A 25,036-nucleotide genomic window follows, 5' to 3' on the forward strand; every position below is an offset into this window, starting at 1 on the left:
CATTTCAAAAGACAAAAACGGCCTAAGTCCTTTTCAACATTTTCCCCATTTTTTTTTTTTCCTTTAGATACCTCTTTGCAAGTGCAGAGTTATTTTTAACAAAGCTTTATTGGATGCTCTTGGGCAGTTTTTCTGCCAGGAACTGAATATAGATTTACTGGCAGGAGACAAGGTCCCTGTCCTCATGAAGCATCTCAGATACAAAGCAAGATTTTCTCCTTGTTATCATCCCTTTCTAAATTTTACACCTCATCCTTGCACCATGTCATCATTGAAATAAGCATCGAATGAAGTGTTATCTGCCTTCTCATAATAGTAAGGTAATAGAAAATATTGACTTGAGCTTACATACACACACACACTCCAATTCATAATAAAAATGTATAGATTATGCTGTGAATATTCCCCCCGCCCCCAATTAATTTTTAGATGAGGTTCATGGAGCAGAAAGATTTAACATCACCCTGTTAGTATTCTATTCTGAAATTCCCTGACAGATACCTCAAATCTCTGCCCTTTCTCCTGCCTCTCTAAATATGCCATTTATATCCTTTCTCCACAGTATCTTAGTTCATTTGGTTCTGGTCTCTGCACTTACCTACTTCATTGAGATGTCTCTACATCTTTATTTTCCAGAGTAATTTCTACCCACCCCAATTACTCAAATCCTCCATCTCCACATCCAACATTTAGTTCAAGCAAACAACAGAATTACCAGTTACCAGGATCTATCTTCTAGTGAGAAACTAGTGAGTTAATTATAATCAACTAATTATTTTCTTGTCATTTTCTCATTATTATATGTTATCATTTTTATAATCAACTTAACATGGTCAATTTAAAATACAGGGCCGATGCATCTGAATTGCTAAAAAATAATGGGTGATGCCATTAGAACATGTCTGTTTCAGAATTTCAGTGTTAATGAAACTGTTTCATGCAGGAAGGAAAACCAAATGGGGACATCCATGCCTATGTGCCATCCTAAGAAAGTGCTACAATGCTAATTCTTTTTTTTTTAAGATTTATGTATTTATACAAGAACTGGTGTACAGGCCAGATGCACGGGAGAGTGAGAGGATTCACCAGAGACAGAGCAGGGAGCTGAACAGGCAGACTGACTGAAATACACTGCTGAGGGGAGCAGCAGGCTCCGCAGGAGAGGTCTGCTTCACCATGTGGGATTCTCGCCTGTTGGCAGGGATCGAACCTGCGCTACAGAGGCTGCAGACAGCTTCACAGTGTGGCGCTCAACTGCCTGTGCCACCAGGGAGGCCCTGCAATGCTAAGTCTTTAGAGATTAGAAGTGAGCACCCTAACAAATATAGTTTGGAATAACAATGCTTAACTTTTGCTTTGGGGATCATGAAGTAAAACTACTGCAAGTTTTCATGTCTAGGTGATATTGAAGATTAACTGTAGTGATGAGGATGATAGTGGCAGTGGTGGGTGGTGAAGTCTATCTCCAACTAAGTGTTTAATTAGGAGATCACATGTGCCAGTTTGGCATTCCCACATTATCCTTTCCAACCAGCCATCTTACATTTTCCAGATGTGGAAACCACATTTTTCCCTTGACTCCTCCCTCCTTTGTTTCCATTGCTCTTTATATTGAAGAACGACCTGCATATATTAGCCAATTGATTGGATGTTTTCCTTATTGTTCATCAGGATGGTGGTGTGGTTAGTGACTTTCAGGTGGCAGCCACATTGGATTGGGGCCTGAATTCTCTGACAATTACACATCCAGTACCAAAAGGGAGATAGCATGATATTCAAAGTTGCATTTTTTTCTGAGGTGCTGTTCTTGTAATGTAGGCAGCCCTCAGAGTCAGACAGCTCAGGCCCCATCTCAACATGCATACTTAACTGTGCGGTGTTAGCATGTCATGTAAGCTCCTGGAGTCTCCACTTCCCATCTTTGAAACACAACTAAAGATGCCTACCTTGCCAGACTGTGCAGTCAGCACTAAGTTGCACAAGGAACCTAACTCAACGCCTGACACTTGTGGGTGTTCATCCAGCAGCAGCTTGACCTGACTGATTTTGACTTTGATGTTTTGCCTAGTGTGGCTTTCAGTCTCGTGTACGAGAAGGGCACAGTCAACAGGATGGGGAGAGGCTGTTCAGGTCTTCCTTCATTAGGTTTTGAGGCTGCAGTTCCTGTGCCTGCTCTGCTGCCTCTCTGAGCTCTGTGTGGTGGGGAGGAGGAGAGGGGAGGGACTGTCTTTCCGGTTACGGTACTGCAGCCAGTGCCTAAGGTACAACCATCTGTTCAGCTCCGATCTCAGGAGGCACATAGGAAAATGGGAGGAGAGTAGAGGGGCCTGCATGTGGGGAAGGTGGAGCTGAGGAGGCAAAAGCTTCAGTAAACTTGCACATTTCATATTGAAATTTTAGCAGGAGGTGTAACCATGCTGACTCTCCTGAATGTTAAGTAGTTTGAACTGGAGAAGGAAAAAAAAAAAAAAAAAAGAAATGGAATTAGACTAAATACCAATCTGACAGACTTTTGACTTTCCGTGGCTATTCAAATAAGAATATAGTCAAACACACAAAACTTGCGCTATATTGACAAATATCCAGATGTGTAGGGTGTTTTTTGCCATTTGTGGCTTTTGTTCGTAGGAATTACTAGCATACAGAAAATGTCTCTGAGCTTCACAATTCATAAAGTCCATAGACAGCAGCTCCTGCTCTCACTATTGCCTGTGCAAATGGTTCTGGGGACCCTGACAGATTCTAAAAGGCTGTAACATGTAGCTCTGAAGCTAGAAAGCAAAATACAATTGTGAATTTACTTATCCTTTTTTGCTCTGGACATTAACCAGAGTTGGCTTTTTATCCCTAGACATATCAATATAATGGCACAGGGGAACCAAAAGCAAATTGCCTTTGACCTCTTATTTACTAGTGCATTAAATTACTAGGCCACTATCTTCTGCTTTTGTAATTTTAAACCAGATTTTCCTTGGTCCACCCAAAGGTCACAGGGATATTCTGTCTCTAGATATTTTGACATGTATCTATGCTCAGACTTATTCGTAAATGTTTCTAAGAGGAGAGACTGGAAATCTTTATGTGCACAGTGGTCTTCACCCTTTGTCCATCAGAGCCCTGTTGGGGGTCGGGGGGTGCTAAGTGAATGAGACTTTAACTCCCTCCCCTCCCCCAGTTTCTCTCTCAAGTGTGGCATTCTGTATCACATTTCATTTGGCGCTTTAGAGCTTTGAAAATAGACCACTTTCACAGAGGAGTTCTAATACACAGGAAAGGAATCTGAATTCACTGTTTTAGTACACTTAACATTTCTGCTTTGGCAATAGGCAAAATTGGCAGAGGAGTTAAGGATAAAGGGTCTCTGCATTTTCTATTACATCTTCTTAAACATAGAAACATGGCACCTACAATAGTTAAGAAATAAGTAGGCAATTCAATTAACATGTTATCAGAAAGAAGAAAGATTTTACAGGAGCTTTCTGATTGAGCTTTCAAAAATTGCTTTTAAACGACAAGCATGTTCAAATAATGAACTTTATTGGGTTTCTAAAAGATCTGTGACATTAGCTCACATTTGGAAACAAAAGCATATGATTCACATGTACTACACTTACCCCACCCTTTTAGACAGACTTCTTCAATGATGTATCATTTGCGGTGGGGAAGAAAGTCATATTAGAATTGAGTCCCTCTTCAAGTGAACAGCTGGCGCCACACATCCCAAAGGTCTGAACTCAGTTTATAAGGTACAGATATTCAAGCACAATGTAACCATGTCCTGGGTGTGATCAAAGCCCAATGATGAGGGTTAGGCAAGTTTCAACAACTGGTGCAGTTGTGTTAGTGTTAATAATAATACTCTCTACTGGATGCTCCTAAAATCCACCCATGCGTCATTCATACATATATTTACACACACACTCACATGCACAATAGCACACAGACACATACACCCCTCAAATGGGCTGTCAGTGATTAACAAGTCAACCCCCTTAAGTAGTAGGATAATCTGAAAAGTTAATAGTGAACAGTGTTACAGCTCATAGGATTAGTTAATTAGACAAAGGCTTGCAGGCAAGATCTCTGTAGTCTGTTCTGCTAAAGTGATGGAACCCGCTTAGGCAACTGATGAAAAAAGCAGTGTGAACACTCTTTAAGGGAGGAAATGTGGAATGTAGCAGAAGAAAGCCTCAGCATAGCAGTAACGAGCTGGCAGAGGCATCCCATCCAGTGATTGCCGTTTGTCAGTGCCGGAAAAGGCAGAGGCTTGGGGAAAAGATTTATAATTTTGGTTACCATCTTTCCTACTGCTTCAAGGCAATTTTAATTACTTTTTAAAATCAGTCCCTACACTTGCGTTTCCCCACATGAATTGTTGACCTTCACTTTCAAGGACGCCAACGCTAAGAGTTCTTGTCCGTAGTAGGTAGTAAATGTTTTTTGTTAGATAAAGCATGGTTATTTAACCATATTAGGATCCAGACCAGAATCCTGTTATGTAGGAAGTCTTAAAAGAAGAAAAATATGTTGGCAAGTGCTGCTTTTTATATTCTAACTGATTATATGATCCTTTTCTTTGCCCATAATAGTATTTTTCCCCTTTATACCAAAAGTCACAAATATAATAACCTCTGTTGGCCAAGAAGGTGGTTCAAATAAGTGAAGCAAACAAGCAATAAAAATAAAAGGAATAGTAAAATAATAATAATAATAATAATAATAATAGTAATAATAATAGCAACAACAATAATAAAATAAAACTCATCTACTCACCTTAAATTTGTGACAGACCTCCCAGGTTGGGCATTTACCTGCATTATAGTGTTTGAGCCTAGGTTTGCTGGGTTGCCTGATTAAAAAATGAGCTTTATTACTCTCGTATAATTATAGAATTGTATGTAGTTTCAAGAATACAGGACATCTTACTGCACCCTTTAGTCAACTTCCACCAATGGCAACAGATTGTGGTATATAATGTCACAATCAATGCTGATATTGGCATTGAGAGTGATATGCCATCACCACAAGATCACTGGAGTTGTCCGTTAATCACCATTCCCCTCCTATCTTTACACCCTCCTTACCTCTGGAGACCATGAACCTGTTCCCATTTCTATAATTTTGTCATTTCCGGCATCTATATACATGGAGCATACAGTACATAACCTCTGGCATTGTTGTTTTCCACTAGGTGTTATTGTTTGGAAATTGAATCTGGAGTTTGTGTGTGTCAATAGTGCATTATTTTTCATTGCAGAGCAATATTTCATGCCCTATGTGTATCAGAGTTTGTTAACCCATCACCCACTGTCCTCAGACTATTTGAGGACTAGGATGAATTAACATTCTGCTATAAACACTTGTGCACAGGTTTTGTGTGAACATAAGTTTTCATTTCTCTGGGATAAATGCCCAGGAGTGTGATTATTGGGTTGTATGGCAGTTGGACAAGTAGGTTTTGGGGGAAAAAAAGAAGGTAGATTGTTTTCCAAAGTGACTGTGCCATTTTACATCTAGGCCAGCAAGGTGTATGTGATTTGGATTTTCCACAACCTTGCCACAGGGTAGTGTTGTCACTATATATTTGTTTATTTTAGCCATTCTTACTAGTCTGCACTAGTATATTATTGTGGTTTTAATTTGCATTTATGTAATGACTAAAAACTTTGTGTATCTTTAAAATGTTTATCTGCCATTTGTATGTCCTGTTTGTGAAATGTCACTTCATGTCTCTTGCCTGTTTTCTAATCAGATTTTTTTTTACAATTGAGTTTTGAAAAATATTTATATATTCACAATTGTTATCATTTATTAGATATATGGTTGCAAGTAGGATCTCTCAGTCTGTAGATTATCTTTTCATCCTCTTACTAGAGTCTTTAACAGATTAAAAGTTTTTAATTATGATGAAGTTCAGTGTATGAAATTTTTATTTTACCGATTATGCGTTTCAGTGTCATCTTTAAAGGTTTCTTTATAAAAGTTTTATATTCTATATCTAAGTTAATTTTTGTAAAAATGTGAAGCTACATCAAGAGTGTTTGGTGTTTTGTTTGGTTGTCCAGTCCCCACACCATTTGTTGAAAAGACATACAGCTAATGAATTGTTTTTATACCTTTCCTAAAAATTAGTTGGGTTTGTATCTGGATTTTATATTATTTTCCCTTAGTTTTTTTTTTTTTTTCTATCTGTCTACCAGTATACATCACTGATTACTAAAGCTATATAATAAGTATTAAAATTGGGTAGAAGATGCCTCTCAATTTCTTATATTTTTAGTCATTTTAGCTATCCCAGTTTTTCTTCCTCTCTTTATAAGCTTTAAAAGCTTTAGAATAGTATTATCTATATTTACAATTTTTTTCTGGGATTGAATGTGAATTTCATTCAATGTATCAATATATATCAATAAGGAACTGATAATTTTGCTGCATTGATTGCAATCCATGAACACAGTATGTCTTTCCATTTATTTAGATTTTCATTAAATTCTTTTATTCATTTTGTGTACCTTTTAGCGTAAAATTGCTGTACATTTTATTAGTTTTTCATCTATTTATTTTCTTTTTGAAAGATTGCCGATAGTACTATATTTAACATTGTGTTGTCCATGTGTTTATTGCTAGTATATTAAAATACAATTGAATTTTGAATGCTTACCTTGTATACTGTTACCTCCCTGAACTCATTTGTATTTATTCTAGGAGATGTCTTGGAAATTTTTTCATAGACCTGACATTTATAAATAGGGAAATCTTCATGTCTTTCTTCCAGATACCATTTATTTCTCTTTTCTTGTATTATCGCACTGTATACAAGTGCCAGCACTATGTTAAGTATGATGACAGCAAAACAGTCTCGCTTGTTTCCATTCATAGAGGGAAAGCATTTTTAGATTTCACCATTAAGTGTAATTCTAGCTGCAGGATTTTGTTGATGTAACTTATCAAGTTGAGAAAGGTCCTTATATGCTTATTTTTGAGAGGTTGTATCCATGATTTGTTGTGGATTTTTGCCAAACACCTTTTCTGCATCAATTAATAGTATTGTTGTTTTTTTCTTTTTTGTTCTGTTTTCATAGTGAATTACCATTGATTGCTTTGTAAATATTGAGCTAGCCTTGCATCCCCAGAATGATTCCTATTTGGTCATGGCATATAATTCTTTTTATATGTTGTTGACTTATATTTACTAATATAAGGATTTTTGCATTTACAGTCATGGGGAATATTGGTCTTCTGTTTATTCATTTATTTATGTACTCTGTCTCATCTTGGTTATCAAGTTAACAGTAGCTTCATTAAATAAATTGTAAGGTTCTCCTCTTCTTTGATTACCTAGAGAGATTTCATAAAATTCTAAAGAATTAATTCTTTAAACTTTTGGTAGAATTCTCTCCTGAGATATCTGATTCTAGAGATGTGTGTGTGTGTGTTTTAAAATTACAAATTAATAGTTATAAATTATTAAAATGATCTATTTCATATAGGTAAGTTCTATGAGGTTTTTTTTTTTTTTTTTTTTTTTTTTTAGGAGTTAGTCAAATTCAATTTAATGGTAGATTTCTTTGTGGTATTCTTAAACATTCTATTCATGCCATAGGGATTTTAAGTGATAAGAACACCATGTTTCATTCTTGATATTGGTAATTTTGTGTCTTCGTTTCTTTCATTTGTCAGTCTTGCCAGAAATTTAAATGTTATTGATCTTTTCAAAGAAACAGCCTATTTCATTGCTTTCCTCAATTGTGGTTCTGTTTTCAGTGTCAATTAAATTTCACTCTTATTTCCTTCCTTCTTACTTTGGATTTGTTTTTTTTTTTCTTTTTCTAAATTCTAGAAATAGAAACTTAGATTATTGATTTACAACTTCCTATTTTCCAATAAATTCATTTAGTTTAGTAGTTTGTCACAAATTGTGATATATTTTTTTATTTTCCTTCACTGTAATGTTTATTTTGATCTCATTTGAGACCACTTTTTTTATTCTTGAATTATTTACAAAAGTGTTGTTTCGTTTTCAAGTGCTTGACTGTTTTCTTCTTTCTGCTATTCTAGTGTATTTCCCTTGTGTTGAGAGAACATGCTCTGTATGATTTCAATTTTTTTAAAATGTTTGAAGATTGTTTTATGGTATTGCCTATGATTTTCCCTGACAGATGTTTCTTCGCGATTTAAGACTGGTAGGGAATTAGTGTTGTTGAAAGGATTAAACTATAAATGCTATGGCTGATGATTGTTTTTTTTTTTTTTTCCTTCTTGATTTTATGTCTAGTTGTTTTATCAACTATTGGGATGCTGGAAATGAAACCTCCAACTATGTGGATTTGTTTCTTTATCCTTTCAATTTTTTCTTTTGTTTCACATATTTTGTAGCCCAGGATTTTGGTACATACATGTTTAGACTTGCTATTACCTGGAGGATTGATACACTCATCCTTATATAATTCCCCTCTTTGTCTCTGTTAATTTTCTTTGCCTTGAAGTTCACATTATTGAATATTAATATAGTCCCTCTTGATTCCTTTTGGTAATACTTGCATTATATTTCTTTCCCCTTTGCTTTACTCTCAACATGCCTACACTGTATATTTAAAGTGACTTTCTTGTTGATAGCATAGATTTGGGTGATATTTTTAACTTTGCAGATCTCTGGGTTTTCTTTGTCTATTTAAATCATTCAAGATTTAATATAATTCTTGGTGTTTAGGGCTTAAGTCTGCCATTTAATCTTGATTTCTATTTGTTCTCTTATTTTCTCTGTTTTTATTTCTCTGTTTTCTTCTTTCTACCTTTTTGTGGGTCATTGAATATTTATTTGAACTCCATTTTGATTATATCTATAGTGTTTTTGAGCACCTCTCTTTGTATACTTTATTTTATATAAGCATATTTAGCAGTCTACTATTTCATCATTTTACCAGTTTAAGTGAAGTGTGAAAATTCTAACTTCCTATGTGTCTTTTCCTTCCCCTATTTATATTATAAATTCTTATATATGTTCTCTACGTAAATTTAGAACAACATCAGACAATGCTATAATTTTTACTGCTCCCTTCAAAAGTAATTTAGAAAATTCAAAAGGAGAAAATCCATTGCATTTACTGATATTTTTGCTTGCCAAGTTTTTTTCTGCCTCCCGAATGTGCAAACATTTTCTTTTTTTTTTTTTATTTCCTTTCTGTTTTAGAGAACTAAATGTTGATTCTTTAAAACTAACTCCAAATACTCTTAGTTTTCTTCACCTGAGAAAGTCTTGTTTTCAGTTTCACTCTAGAAGTTTGTTTACACTAGATATGGAATTCTGGGTTGAAAGTTCTTTTAGCAATTTGAAAATGTTGTGTCATTTCCTTCTGGAATCCATGGTATCTCATAAAAAAATCTCTTTTCATTGAAATTGTTTTCCCATCAAGTAAGGTATCATTTTTCTCTGAGTAATTTCAAGATTTTCATTGTCTTTAGTTTCTAAGAGTTTAATTATTATGCTTCTTGGTACATATTTATTTGGGTTTATCTTGATTTCAATTTGTTCATCTTCTTGAATGTGTATCTCTATGTCTTTTGCAAATGTAACTGTATTCAGCTGCTATTTGATTACTTTCTCAGCCCCTTCCTCTTTCCAAAATTCTAATGACAAAAACATTAAGTATTTTGTTATTCTACAAGTCCCTGAAGCTCCATTCTTTTTAATAGATTTTATCTGTTATATAGAATGGGCAATTTCTATTGTTGAATTTTCAAGTTTCCTAATTCTGTCTTCTGTACCTCCATTCTGCTTTATAAGCCCACCTTTTGAATTTTTCATTTTAGTTGTTTTTTAGTTCTAAAATTTCCACCAAGGTCTTCTATTTATCTCCTGTTTTTTCTGTCTGTCTGTCTATCTATTCATCCATCCATCCATCCATCCATCCATCCGCTGAGACTAGCTTTCTGATGAGACTTTCTATTACATTTGTTTCATATATGTTCATAATTGCTCACTGAAGCATTTTTATGATGGCTATTGTAAAATCTATGCCATATAATTCTAATATCTTTGTCATTTCAGTGTTGGCATCTATCGATTGCCTTTTCTTACAGTTTGAGATCTTTTTTATTTCTTGGTATGACAGGTGATTTTTTCGTTGAAAACTAGACATTTGCAGTATTATGTGATTCTGAATTTTCTTTAAACCTTCTCTTCTACCTGGTTTCCTCTGACACTACTCTGTCAGGAGAAGAGAGACCCTATGCCATCATCGCTGTGTTGGGAATGAAGTCCAGGTTCCATACCCAGTCTTTCCCAACACCAAGAGCAGGGAGCTCCTTGTTAGGAGCTATGAGAAGGGGAGGATATGGGGAGTATGGTTTCTGTATAGGTCTTCACTGATACCTCCCTGGGTGATAGGGTGAGTTCCTTATTACTCCTCCCCATATGGCATTTACTGGCACCACAGCCACCAAGGAAAAGGAGGACTTGTTACCAAAGGGAGAGAGTGATATACCTAACTCTCTACTAGTCCTCTTCCTACATGAGCCCAGTGAAGAAGGTGGGGGGCATCTTGTTACCACCTGGTGGTGGTGGAAGGCCAAGCTCTGTAGAAGGAAGAGATGATCCCGATCCCATTACTTCCTGCAAGTGATGAAATTCCTAAATCACTTTTTTTCCTTCTCTAAAACCTCATATTTGTGGTAGAAATGCCTTGCTACTTCCTCAGTAGCATGGACATTAAGGTTCCCCACTTTTGTTGATGAATATAGGGCCAAGAATATAGTTTTTTTCATGCTAATTGATTAAAGTATGGTAGTAACTATCCAAACATTTTTTTTTTCTCTTATTAGTCTTCCCCTTTCTTACTTCTTTGAATAGAGGAAGCTGGCTTTTATAGGAGCTTTTGTTATCTGTGCCCATTGGTATTTCTGGATTGCCAATGTCTTATAGCTCATTGTCTTGGATTTGTAAGGCAAAACAGCATCCCAGGGAAATTATCACAGTGTAACTCCATGGGACCTGAGATGCCTCATTGTTCTACCTCCTCATTCTGTGTTTCAGACACTTCTTATGTTTGTTCTATATTATTCTCTGGGTTTTTACCTATATCTAGTGGGCAATATAGGTAAAAACATATCCTATCCTTTTGAATGCAGACATTGCTAAATTGTTGAATTTAGTGATAAGCTGGACATCCAGATTTTAATATAAAATTTCTGGTTTTATATTTTTCTATTGAAAATTAAGTTTTAAGTAATAGATAAGCAAAATGTGAAATGTCCATAGGCTAACTGTCTGTGTATTCTGTTTAGTTCCTTAAGAAGTTAGCTTTTCCAAGCTAAGATTTGTCATTTTTTTTTACTTCATTATATATACATTTCTATCATTTACCCAAAGGTGACATTGCTAACAAACTTAACTATCAAGGGCTTATTGAAGGAAGAGAAGAATTGAGCAAAAGATCACGGGGCAACCAAATTAGATGTCAGAATGTCCAAAAACTAAAATTCTTGTACTTTATAAATAGGTAATAAGCCTTTAGGCTTCCTCTCAGAGTATGATTTGAAAGAAATAAAATAAAATCACATACTCACATGTAGAAACTCAGCCTGCTTTCCAAAGAACGATGCAAATCAGAAGAGATTGGTTTTCATGAGTCAGGAGCACTGAAAATATTTAAAAGTAAAGACTTACAGTGAAGCATATTAGGGGAATAAAATACTCCACTCAGAGTACCCAAATCCCGAAAGAACCACTTGTGGTTCCTCAGCATGGATGGGCAGTCTTATACACTCTTGACTAGGTAGACACATTTTTCTTTATCTGTGTATTGTTCAAGTGTTGAAATGGATAATTAGAACCTTGAGTTTGGGAGACTTATGTTACATCTCCACCCTCTGTTTAGTGCAAGACTGTAAATACTTAACTGAGAAAAGAAAGAAAGATATGTCCTATTGGACCTCTATGATGTATTATAAAAGAGGGCTTTATCACAGTATCTGTTTTAATTTTTTTTAATTTTTTAATATTTATTTATGCATAAAAGAGCTGGGGTACAGGCCAGAGGTGTGGGGGGTGAGAGGATTCACCAGAGACAAGTGGGGAACAGAATAGGCAGATTGACAGAAGTACACTGATGAGAGGAGTAGTGGGCGAGTCAGGAGAGGTCTCCTGCACCATGTGGGTTGCTCCCTGGCCAGCCAGGGGATTGAATTCAGGCTGCAGAGAGGCTGCAGACAGTTTCATAGGTTGCATCTTAACCCCTTGTGCCACCAGGGAGAACTAGATAGTGTTGTTTTTATCTTTTTACTGATTGAAAAACTGAGCTTGAAAGGCCAGGAATAATTTTATCGGGCTTTGGCTAGTCCTTGGTTATGATAGGATTGACATTCAATCAAGATTTTAGTCTTGACCCAACCAGTCTTAACCAGCCATAGTCTTAACCAGCCAGTAACATGGATTCCAAAATGTTGAGTTCACATATTGGGAATTAAGGTAGGAGATTTTTGGCAGCCAGAAAATTGCGTTAATGTTAAAACACTTAATTGACTAGGCAGCCACAAAACCTTCCATGCCAATACTATTTGTTTTCTCCAAGCAGGTCCTGGGGTCTGGTTATTGATGATTCTCATCTCATCAATCTGATTTATTGATGACTGATGAATCATCATCTTGACTGATGATTCTCAAAGGTGTATCTCAACTTCCTGAGTCAGGAACAGTAGAATCCAGGAAACTATTAGGTTTTTCCTGCTTGACCTGGGCAGCACCATAACCATGCTAGGTATTCACAACATGTATACCTTCTGTTTGATTGAAACTTGTCAAACAGCATTAGATGAAATGTACAAATAATATTAAATTGGTATGGTTTCTGAGAGCCATAATAATCCCTTGGTATGAAAAGACAAGCAAGGGGGAGGTTGGCTTCTTGTCCTGGGACAGCTGCCAGCCACAGCACTGCACATACTGCTAGCCCTTGGGTGTAGGTAGGCATCCCATTACAGTGTAGTAAATACCCAGAGAAGAACAGAGGGTTGAAAACTATGGATCTGCTCCCCAAGTATTTCCTAATATATTGAGGAGGCACTGAGCAACAGTAGCCTGAAGCAAAAATCATTGCACTGGCTCTGCGTTGTATTTTCCTTTTTAATTAAAATTCTTATTTGTCCATTCTGTCCAGTCTCTGGCCTGGTGCTCCATGCTGTATTGCATGGCCAATGAAATCACTAAGAGCCTATCATTTGGAACCTGGAGGCGCCTAAGCATTTTTGTTGTATTTGCTGGGCAGAAGGCAAGTGTTTTCTGAGTGATGTTTGGCATACACTTCCAGGCCCTGGGTGTCAGAGGATGGATTTTGTGGCTTGCTGGTTGCCAGCTGATATGTTAGAAAGGGGCCTCTCCATCAGCTTCCCTGTTGTATTCAGTGCTGTTCCCTGTTTTCCTTTCCCATGGTGTATATTCCAGTAATGAAGGGAGAAATGTGGATGGGCTGAGATTGGTGGTCAAGTGGTTGTGCCAACTTGACCTCTTGTCTGTAAGTTCCTGCGTTGGCAGGGCACTCTGAAAAAGAAATGACCGAGTTGTGTCCAACACATTGAATTGAAAAGAAGAGAAACATGACTGGGAGTTTGCTGAAGTATCATTAAAGAAATCAGAGGAAGATGGTTTCCATGTCAAGAACACCCACTATTATTATTTTCCAGACCAGTGGGGCAATTTTCTGTTAGTTGAATGTGACATGATATCATTGCAAAGCATCAACAGCACATGTATAAGCGTCACACACCTTTCTTTTATTTTTATTTCTTTATTTTTTTATATTGGCTTTTCCCTAACCATCTTTAGCAAAAAGAGAATGTGATTAAAGAGGATACTTTGGCTTTGAACTGCTTCATAATAAGATCTTGCATTAAAGTGACAGACTTATGTCACCATGTGCACATATAGAAAATCAAAAGATGAGTTACTTTGCTATTAGTTTTCCCCAAAAAATCTATTAAATTAAACAGCAAGAAAATGAATTTACTGTGTCATGGTCTTCAGTTTAAGCTGATTGTTTAAGTATTTACATTAAGCATTTGCAAAAGAGATGATGTAGCAGTGACCAAATTTGCCTTTTTCTGTTGTGATCTTAGTCAGCGTGTGAGTCAGAACTGAAGGCAGCATTTCTTGTAATCACAGTCTTGCTATTTTCCTTTGATGTTTCTAGGTGGTGAAGTGACAGGTGCCAGATCTCAGGCCTGACTTTTCTGATCACGTCGGAGTTCTGCCTCATCTGCAGTCATGGATGTAAAGGATCGGCGACACCGCTCCTTGACCAGGGGGCGGTGTGGCAAAGAGTGTCGCTACACTAGTTCTTCCCTGGACAGTGAAGACTGCCGTGTGCCCACGCAGAAGTCCTATAGCTCCAGCGAGACCCTGAAGGCCTATGATCATGACAGCAGAATGCACTATGGAAACCGAGTCACAGACCTTGTGCACCGGGAGTCTGACGAGTTTCCAAGACAAGGTATGTTAAGCTGATCTTGCTGATTCTTTGAGCCTTCCTGAGCCGTTTTGCAGTCTTGACTTGCCCTGTTGCCAGGTACATGATTAAGGTTGGTGAAAAACTGAGAGCAAAGCTTGTGGACTTCAACTTACCAGCCCCTGAAAGTTTAATCTAGAAGAGCAGCCACCTGTGTTGATCCAGATCAAACACCTGTGGGTATTACAGAAGTTTCTCTTTTGTCCTGAACACTAAGTTCTGTAACAATTTGGAGTCTGCTCTTGGAGACCCATCATAGTAGATTTTGACACCAGTAACACAGCAGACTCTTGGCTCTGTCAGTAGTGTCCCTGAGACCACCAACTCCCTGTCTTGAGGAGTGTGAGATTATCTGTGGCTTTTAAACTTTTCTCCTTGAAGCCCATTCACAAGCTTCCAAGCACTCAAATTTCTGCTGCACTTAAATAGTGGACATCTCAGTAAAATTTTCTTTAATGAAAGAGTATATTGATTAAAACATATTTGACCTCTGCTCTAACACACATTATATAATTTCTACCCCTCAAAATTGTGGTATGAATTGTGACACACACACACATATATATCTATGTATATGTATATGTGCATGTGTGTATACATACGTATATTTATGGAGAGAGAGAGAGAGAGACCTTCACACTATAGGCAAACACATTACTGATTCCACTGATACTGTCTTCCCTGCTACTTTCCCCAGGACTCAGTTTTCTCATAGTAGTTTTATTTCTTTGGGGAGGGGATTATTTTCTCCCAAACACTAACAATTGGCATTCTTTTTTCACCAATATCTATGAGGGAATTTGTTACCACTTTTCAAGGGTTGTAAATATAAGGACATGCTGACAAAAATGTATCAGCACTGGGAGGTCGAGGGGCTGAATCTACTCACCAGTCCCGAGACACCCATGTTTGGTACTCACCTCGACCTTGCCGTGTGTACCCTTTACATGAATGGCTTTGCAAAATGACAAGTGAATGCACAAAAATACACTGGCATGCTGCACTGGAAGGGTCCCTCCACCAGGGCCCAGGGTCAAGGCCCTGTCTGCTAGGTTATTGCATCAAGAATCCAATACTGATTTATTTCTTGCTCCACGTTCTTGGCAGTAAATGCAGCAACTAATAATTCCTAATGAGATACCTTAATGTATCTTAGTTCTTTCAGGCTACTATAACAAAATGTCATAAACTGGTGCCTTGTAAACAACAGAAATTCAATTTTCACAGTCTAGAAAATCCAAGGTTCAGGCACTGCAGATTTGGTGTCTGGTGAGGGCCTCTTCCTGGTTCATAGACAGTTGTCTTTTCTTATGCCCTCATGGAGCTGAAGAGGGAGCTCCACGCAGCCTCTTCTGTAGTACATTAAACCCAAATCTGTTCACCAAGAATCCACTTTCATGACCTAAGTGCCTCCCAAAGGCTCCACCTCCAAGTATCATTGATGATTAAGTTTCAACAATGAATGTTGGAGGGGCATAAACATTCAGTCTGTAGTTGCTTGCAAATACATTTCCTGGTTTCTTTTCTTTTTCCTGTTACTTTTATTTTTTTTTTCCCCCTTGGAAGATATACTATATACATACACACACATATCTCGTGGTTGTTATAAAAATCTTTAATCCATGGTTGTTATAAAAACACAGTCTCATATGATCCCACTTTAGCTCCAGCTTTTATATTTTACAGAATATAGGGGGAAAAATCAGCAGAGAAACAGTCGAAGTTCTGTTTCCATTGCAGATGTAAACCTTTACAGGATACGGTTTTTATTTAATCTTCACTCTTATTTTCTGAGTTCTCTTCATGTAAATGAAACACATATCAAAAAGGGGGAGGGTTCCTCGAAAATTGCTCTGTACCAAATGCTTTTGATCTACAAGTAACTTCAACAAGTGTTTTACCTCATTAAGTTCTCACCCTACCCCAAACTGAATATAATAGGAATTGTAAAAAAAGTAAAAAAAGATATGAAGAATCTCGGCTTAATTAATTGAGGCAGTACAGCAGTTTCCAATATGAAAAATCAGGACACCTCTCTGTTGTTTCTCAGAGCATCACTAATCCAAGACTCAAACATTTTGAAAGGTGCTGCACACCAGCACGGTTGAGAGCTTCTCCTTTTTGGCTGTGTTCTTGGTTTCATTGACAGTATTGCTGCATATATTTTTGTTTCTCGAGACTGTGTGCAGAAATGTAGACTTCTTCCTAAATCTCATTAAAGGTCCCTCCTGGCTTCTGGATCATAGTGCCCTGAGCTGTAGATCCCAGATTATTGTTGAATCGTGGATTGGCCTGTCACCTTTTCCCTTCTTAATATTTACATAAAACAAAACCAAGTACTTGGGGGTTTTATTTTCAAATATACTTTTATTCTTCCTGTTTAATCTTGCTCCTCTCTATTGATAATAATGGGAGTTGCTTGGCCATATCAGACACATAGCTTTGCAATTAACAATTCACACATGCCGTGTGTTGTTATTGAGCCCATATTTGTTTGTGTAATGTGTTTGCATGAATTAAAAACTGTGCAGGCCAAAGTAGAAATGAAAAGGCATAGGAAAGTATTTGCATATGCAAGTGCAATTCCTTCTGAAGACGTCTATGAATTTATGCATGAAAATGTAGTCAGAGTCTGAGTGGATCTACTTTGATGGGTTCTAAAATTGAACTCTGCAGGAAGTAAATAAGCACATATTTAAGGAGAGGAGGAACAGGAGATACAATCTGGCAAGCAGCACATTCCACGTGAAACTTCACCACCTCAGAGAGGGTTAAAATAAATGTTATACTCAGTACTAACAATAATTTTTTTAAATGTCATGCATTTCTCATTTTACTTTCTTATTCATGAAATCAAAGAGCAGGATCATCTCAGTACTTATTAGCCTAGAGGTACATTAGCCAGGATCATAGCAGGATCATCTCCTGTGGTATTCTTATTTAAAACCCAAGATGCCGATCACAAAACAAACACACTTCTCACACACAAGCAAGTTTGGCAAACACAGTTGGATGACTTCTCCAGATGCTCAGAGGAGAGAAGAATTGTCAGCCGGGAAAAGTGATGTGGGGCCAGGGTCAGACCTTGTCCAGCTCCTCCAGCTGGTGGGCTGCAAGCAGCACATGTGAGAAGCTGCCAGGGCCCAGCAGGAGAGACGGGGCAGGTGTTCCCCTGAGAAGCTTAATGAGAGCCCCCGTCACGAGACCTTCTTTGCTTGCTTTCAACACAGAATCCTCCTCTGCTTTCTATTGTGGACCTCTTCCCCTGGTAGAGACGGCAATTACCTGTCTGGCCTCTATTATGCCAGATCCTCCTGGAGTGAAGGAAGAAAGTTGCTGACCCTAGGTCTGTGGCCATCGGAGTAATTAGTAATTAGTAAGTGACTAAAATCCTGCACTTAAAGAGCATCCTAGTGGCGCAAAAGTTAATACACCTGACAAATGTGACCAGCGGCATGAGCGCTGGTAAGACCCAGCTTTAACCCAACTTGGGAAATAGATGCCATTTGGAATAAGGAGGGTCGGCCAAGTTCTCAGGCAGGATGTAGAAGCTTATTCTGTTGGACCCTGAAGTTGGGGTGCAGAGCAGTGTGATATAGGAGCCATTCTTCTCTGATTTAGTAATCTAAAGTTGGACATCGACTTGGTTTTTGTAAATTTATGTGCCTGTATTGCTGCTCCACCTTCTCTGTTTCAATGGGATTAGTACACAGATGTGTTGAACAGCAATAATTAAAAAAAAAAACAAAAAAAAAAACAGAAGAATAATGGCTGACATCGATTCAGTACCTTCTGTCTGCCAGATGCAATCTGAGCATTTTGCTTGTATCAACTCAGTTAATATTCACAACAACATTGTGAGCTGGGTACTGTTATTACTCACCTCTTTGATGGATTAGGAAACTGAGGCATGGTGAGATTATGTAACTCATCCAAGGTCACCAACGAGGGAAGTGGTGGAGACAGGTTTCAAATCCAGGGAGATGGAATTTAGAGCTGAGTTTTATACTACTGGTTGATCACCTCCCAAATAAATAAATAAACCAACAAAAAGCAGGCCATTAAAGGCTTAGTCAAAGGCTATGATGGTTGATTTCTCAACCCTTTAAGTATTGACACCAGTAACCTTTCTTCAAGCTCTAGGAGCTGCAGTCACTATCAGAGTTTATAATGACCTATACTACCAGCTGATCCCTATCCCAGTTCTCATCCATTCCTCTCCATTTGCACATCCCCCAATGGCATGAAAGATTCCTTCCTGCAATCTATCCACCAACCACCACTGCAGGAAAGTTCCTACAGTCAGAATGTGTGCCAGGCTGTCAACACTTAGCCTGTGCCCTCCCCAACAATCATCGCCTTTTTGCACAACCTCTCAACCTGGAACACTACCCAAGAAAGGTGCACTGTCTAATGATATTGCTCAGATAAGCAGAGCTGGCAGGTTTCTGTCTGAGCCCTGGCCCCATAGACCAGAGTTCAGTCAGGCCTCGGTTCCTCAAAAAGCCCTACTTTCCTGTTAGTAGTGAAAGTCTCTTGAGAGGGACCAAGATTGAATTCTTCTTCTGCACCTTAGGCTGTCTGTTTGGGTCAAGGTTGAAGAAAGAATTGGGGAAAGATTGGATTTTTGAAATTATGCTTGCCTCAGTTCTCTCACTCAGTTCTAGCAAAGAAATAACTTTCACCGACCCGTTCATGCACTTTAAAAATAACAGACGCACTCTTTAGGCTAGGTTCGATTTTGGTATTTCATAAAGTAATTCTCACTCCTGTGATCTTTGAAATAATTTGGGCAATACAGTTTGTTCTGTGTAATTTGGCATAGGATACATTTAACCCATGTTAATAAGATGAAAACTCATGAAGCATTACTAAGTTAAAATGTTAGCTGTATTGATTCAATTAATGTATATAATAATTGTTGAACTACTTTGGAAATCTGTGTGCATTTCTGTTTATACCATTGTCTTAACATTTTTTTCTCTGTACTCAAACCTCGAAAGGTTCTATTTTGAAAACTCCAACCCTTTAATTAACCTGCAATGAGCAATTTTTCCATTCAAGTGATGTTCAAGAGTTTGTTAGGTCAATATTTGGAATGCTGAAAAATACCTTGAAAAGATGGCTTTCCATTTATTCTCCTACTTAGAGACAGGATTTTTTTTTTTTTTTTTTTTTTTTTTATAATTCAACTGATAGTAATGTGGTGCTTCTTAGTCTTTGGTTGTGTTTTTGGTTAAAAAACAAAAAAACAAAAAAACAAAAAAACCTTTAGAAATAGAGACTCTACAACTTTCCAATGTAGTGTGACCGTTCATCTTCTTGTTGGCTAACTTCAACCCTTCTTTCTCACATGAGAGATACAGGAAAATAGGCAAGATTGAAGACCCACATTTAAACTGTGTCTATTTTCCATTACTTTTGTGTTCTACCATTATGACCTTGATCAATTTCCAGAGCAGAGACTAATTCTCTTCTCTCTATCTGTAAAAGTCCCACCGATATAATTATCAGTACATTTCTTCTCACTGGACATTTATCAAGCTATGGAGGTTATCTTTTTAATATGTGCTGAAATAATGTTAGTGGCTATCATTATAATTATTGTCATTTTTATCCTGTTGTCAGAAAAGTGAAGAGCATGTGCTTTTCAACCTTTTTACTACTTTGTGCAACAGAAATATTTTTCCCCCGTTGGGTTTGTTTCCCATGACTTGCAAAAATCCTGACATCTTCAAACCCAAAATTTCTCTTTTGTTGCTGATAGAGTGTGTTTGGCTCCCTTCACACCATACTTTTTGCTTAAAAAGATCAACATAGCTCACACATTATTTCCCTATTTTTAGAAAGGAATGAAAGATGCTATGTAACAACTGTCAGCTGATGCCAACACACTGTACTAGAGTTGCTAGTCAGACAAATTTACAAGTAAAAAAATTGAGAAAAAACTCTCTATGATACTGTCATTGGGTATATAGAGGTTTCATTTTTATGCATTTTATAGCTTGTAAATAAATGTAAATTTCAGAAATGGGTTGAACTAAGAGTTTTCCATGTAAAGTATGCATGAAATTCATTCATTCACTTGTGTAAAAATTGGGAGTCTATATAACTGAAAGAGAGTCTATCTTACCTTGCGTCACATGGTTGATATTCTAGGACTACTTTGTGTTTTTCCATGCCTGTAGATGTGGGCCACAATCAACTCTTCCAGTTGAACGTGAAAGAAAGTAACATAGTCTCCCCACTGAAATTAGTTTATTTGAAAATAAAATGCATTGACTTACATTCATTGGAGAATCCAGCAATTCATCTGGCCCCACACTTAACTCATTTCTTGTTCACTGTATGTGGTTGTACTATTCAGAAAGATCTGTTTGAACATGTCTGTTGATAATCCCACTTTCACATTATCTTCCCATTGTAACATCATTGGAAAGAGTCCTTTTTTGCAGTCTCCAGCAGAATATTTCCAGGGCAGAATCAATTAGGTCTGGCTTGGGGTCCATGCTAACACTGCTGTGTATCGCTCTAACTCCAATTGGAAATGCCTGGGGCTTATACCTATCCTGTACCTGGAACAGCTTATGGTGAGTGCCTCCTGGACCTGATGGAATGGATTTCACACAGGAAAGACCAGTTCTGATATAAGAAATAAGGAATACTGACTGGGCTGCTAATAGGTGCTCCCGACGCTAGTGATGCTCAAGTCTAAGACAAGTATGGACTTTCCATGTTCCATTTCTGCTTTTCTAACAGCCCTGGGAACCTTTTTTCTAAGATAATCAAGTATCAAACTTAATTGCCTTTTCTTCAGAATCTGATTACATTTTTTAGGTCTCAGATTTGGGGCATGGTGTCACAACATTTGCATCTTAGATAGAGTTTTAAAAGATTCTTTTTTATTGAATCTTTATATGGATGTTCACCAAATCATGCCCACCAGCCCTGCTTAATTTATCTTATTTCCAGGTTTCTCATCCTGTGGGCATAACTTGTAGCAGTATCTAACCCATAATTGCATTTCAGGGATGTCAGAAGTTGCGACATCCTTTAATATACTTGAAGGTTGAGGAGAAGTTGGGTGCTCAAAAAGGCAAGAAAGGGTCTTTAGGCAAAAGATAAAGCATATGCAGAGGTCTGGAGGTAACAAAGCTTCATTGTTTCAAACACCGAGAAGAATTTCAGGTTAGATGAAAGTGAAGTGGGACAGAGGAGCTAGAGTAGAAGGGAGAAACTGGGTCATGGAGGCATTCCAGGAAGAAAACACCAGCACTATGGAGTATATTCCAAGGAAATAGAATGGACAGTGAGGCAAGTGAGGTAGGCAGTGTGTTTCCATCTAGTCAAAGGAACCCCATATTTTGAATTGGAAAAGTGGGGACAGTTTGAGAAATGTTGGACAACAAAGATTTTTTGGCTTTTTAGGATTCTGCAAAGTGAAAGTAGGTCCACTTTTCTGGGACATTTGGTCATTGACTGTCTTCTGCGAAGAAAATGTTGCCTTTCTGATGCTGAATTTACTTAAAGAACTGAGAAAGGTCAATAACCTTTTAAGTGGAAGTGCATAGGTTGCTAATTCAAGTTCTCTTGCAATGGCGACATAAGCCTGAATATAAAGATACAGTGTTGTTTCAACACTTTGGACTGTTGTTACAACAGTTTGGACTCTTCTCAACTGTGTGAGGTTACTGCCCTTGCACAGAGTAGCAGCAGCACAGCTCATATGGACCCAGGTTAAGGGAAAGATAGCAAAAAGATTGTTACATCTGGCTGTCCTCTAAGTGACCACAATATCTTGTTCATTGTCATCAGTGGCTAATAAGTCAGGAACTCTTGGAAGATGTAAAGGGTATGTGTGTGCAACTCAGAGTGTAATTTGACTAGCAAAGTCAAGGAGCATGCTTAGGAGGTAGAATCAGTACATTTTACCACTGATGGGATAAGCAAAGTGATGGCCAGAAAAAGAGTTAAGGGCATTGCTGAAATTTCTGGTTATAGCAACTGACTAGGTATTAATGCCAGTTATTGGAGCTTGAATCCCAGCTGTGTTGATTTATGAGTTAAGATAGTACGTGTAGCTGTGGACCTTTCAAGCTTGAGGTCCTCTAGGGCTATGCATCTATAGATGTCTAATAGGCAATTGAATGTACTGAATGTTCTGAAAATCTGGAGAGTGACTTGAGCCAGGAAGAGATTTAGGAGTTGACAGCTAATAAGTTCATGGGACTTGGTGTGATCATCCAGGAGAAATGTACCAGGAAAATAAAGGAGAACAGAGGCATTCAGTGCACAGAAAAAGGAGGCTCCTACATAGAGATTAGAAAAAAAGCCTTACTTTCCTATATATGCCCCACCCACTCAGTCCATACTTGTCTTAGCATTCCAGGCATAAATGAATAAAATTCCCACTTAAACACTCAGAGTTGGCCTCCTAAATCAGAGGTCACAATGTTAATGCATATAGACTATTTTAGGTCCCTAGATATGTCTTGTTTGGTGCACAGCTTCCTTCAGAAACCTTTCATAGAGTGCCTATAACCAGTCCATTCACATTCCACTTTTAAACTCCATTTCTGCTTTTTTTTCTTATACCCGTCCTCGTCCTCTGTCATCTGTTGTTGTGTGTGGCAACAACAATAGTTCCCTGGGAACTATTGCAGTTATAGAAATAGCCCAGAACCTTCCATGTTTGTCCCTTACTATATGACTCCTATTTGCCTATTCGAAATCCATTCTCTCCATGATGCTTGATCTGTGGGCCCTCTCTCTTGTGGAACCTCTGCCCTTTAAATTCAGGTAGCCTTTAAGCATTGTTATTGTTGTTATTATCCTCTTTATAAGTCGCTCAGCCTTCTTAGCACATGGGTTCTCTGGCTCTGGTGAATAGGGAGATAAACGAGTGCTCTGTGGTTTTGTTTCTTCTCTTCTACTGGCAACAGGATAAAAATGACTATAATTATAATGCTTCACATATTGCGTTGAACTAACATTTGCTTCCCCTGCATACTTGTGATCTAGGATACTACTGGCTTTTCTAGATTGGTGTCACATACAGGTTTAATCCCCCACCCCTTTTTAAATGTTTGCCTTAGGCCACTTAGCTTTTACTAAAGACCTATGTTAATACCTGTTCTCTAACCAAGAGAAATTCTGAGTGTTTTTGCTTTTCCAACTAAAGGTGAAAAGCAAAAATCATGTGCAGCACTGGTTTTGCTACAACATCCCGAGTAACAAGAGTGTCCCTGCCAAGTTAAAGGAACTGGATTATTCAGACTATTATTCATTATATTATTCCTACCTTTACTATATGCTAGTGTGGATTTAAATTTTATGTGTTATTTGCTATGATTTGTTGGGCTATTTCTTGGTCTTGGAAGGTTTAGAAATTTTTCCATATAAATTAATGGCAGTTGCTTCATTGCTTTATGCCATTTTGGCATAAAGTTTTCATAAGAACACTGCTTTTGGATAGCAGGGGACACCTGGGTTTTACTTGTTCCTCGATAAGGACCTACGTTGTCATATGTGTAGAAGACCTTTGGTGCAATGTGATTGATGGCAGCTTGAAACTAGAGAAACTGTGGTGTAGAGATAGAGTAATTGCCAATGTCGGCCTCACTATGCCTTAGACTGGATAGAATAGGGTGCTGCCCTGCCCACTGAGGAGTCACAGCACTGATATTATCAAAGAGACATTATATTTTCAGTGTCATGTTTTGGGTTTATAATTTAATCTTCAGCTCTGGAAATTCCAGAAGCATCCCTAGAGACATATAAAGATGAGAGGGCTGGTGTGGATCCGAAATGAATTCACGTTTGTTTCTTCAGCGCCTTAATTGGTATGCATATCTTACAAGCCCTCTCTCCCTGCTGCAGCTAAACACCTTCACACCACCAAGTTACTCAATATTCTTCCTGCACTGACTGCTTTCCTTTCCACTCAACCTCAAGTCAGATCTACTTCAGTAATAAATCTCTGCTGGGAGTGATGAGAACAAATACTGAGTGTGCGCAAAGATATTAAAAATAAGTGCAACACAGACTTATTTAATAATGTCCAACAGCCTTTATAATATTTGGAATATTTTACCAAAGTTACTATGAACATTATGTTTAATGCATTCTCTCCAAGACAGAAAGATCTTGTTCAGAATAAAAAAAAAAAAAAAAACACAGAAAAGTAAGATGGGATCTTTTTGTCTTCTCACTTGAATCTGTTATCTTCCTTCCTTTTCCAGGTTTTTCTTTTCTTTGGCCAGAGTCACACATTGTGAAACCTCTCTTTGTTCACCCTGATTTGTGAATAGGAGGCATTGGGCAGTTGCTGTCCCAGTGGGGTATACTTTATTTTAAAAATAGTTTAAAGAACTTCCTTTTAAATTCCCCCATGTCCACTGCCACCTTAGCCATTATAATGTGCTTCCCTGTCTGTCCTTGTACAGTAAAGGTCTGCTTCATGTGTGGGGAGCTAAAACCTTGAATTTATTTGTGGTGCTTTGAACCAAAATGTTGAATTTATTTAGAGAGTAATTCCT

At 37.7% G+C, this 25,036-nt stretch overlaps 1 protein-coding gene across 5 annotated transcripts in view; it reads left to right on the forward strand.

The window, feature by feature from the left end:
• TENM2 (teneurin transmembrane protein 2) overlaps positions 1-25,036 on the forward strand; it is a 3,493,894-nt gene that overhangs the window by 2,585,206 nt on the left and 883,652 nt on the right. For all 5 annotated transcript variants that reach the window (XM_054691588.1, XM_054691585.1, XM_054691584.1 and 2 more), the window contains one exon: positions 14,184-14,483. In XM_054691588.1, coding sequence (XP_054547563.1) covers positions 14,258-14,483 — 226 coding nt within the window. In that variant the 5' untranslated portion in view covers positions 14,184-14,257. The remainder of the gene's footprint in view (positions 1-14,183; positions 14,484-25,036) is intronic.

This window comes from Talpa occidentalis, unplaced genomic scaffold (genome assembly GCF_014898055.3).
Source record: "Talpa occidentalis isolate TD23 unplaced genomic scaffold, MPIMG_talOcc4v2.1 talOcc4.9, whole genome shotgun sequence".
Classification (NCBI taxonomy): domain Eukaryota; kingdom Metazoa; phylum Chordata; class Mammalia; order Eulipotyphla; family Talpidae; genus Talpa; species Talpa occidentalis.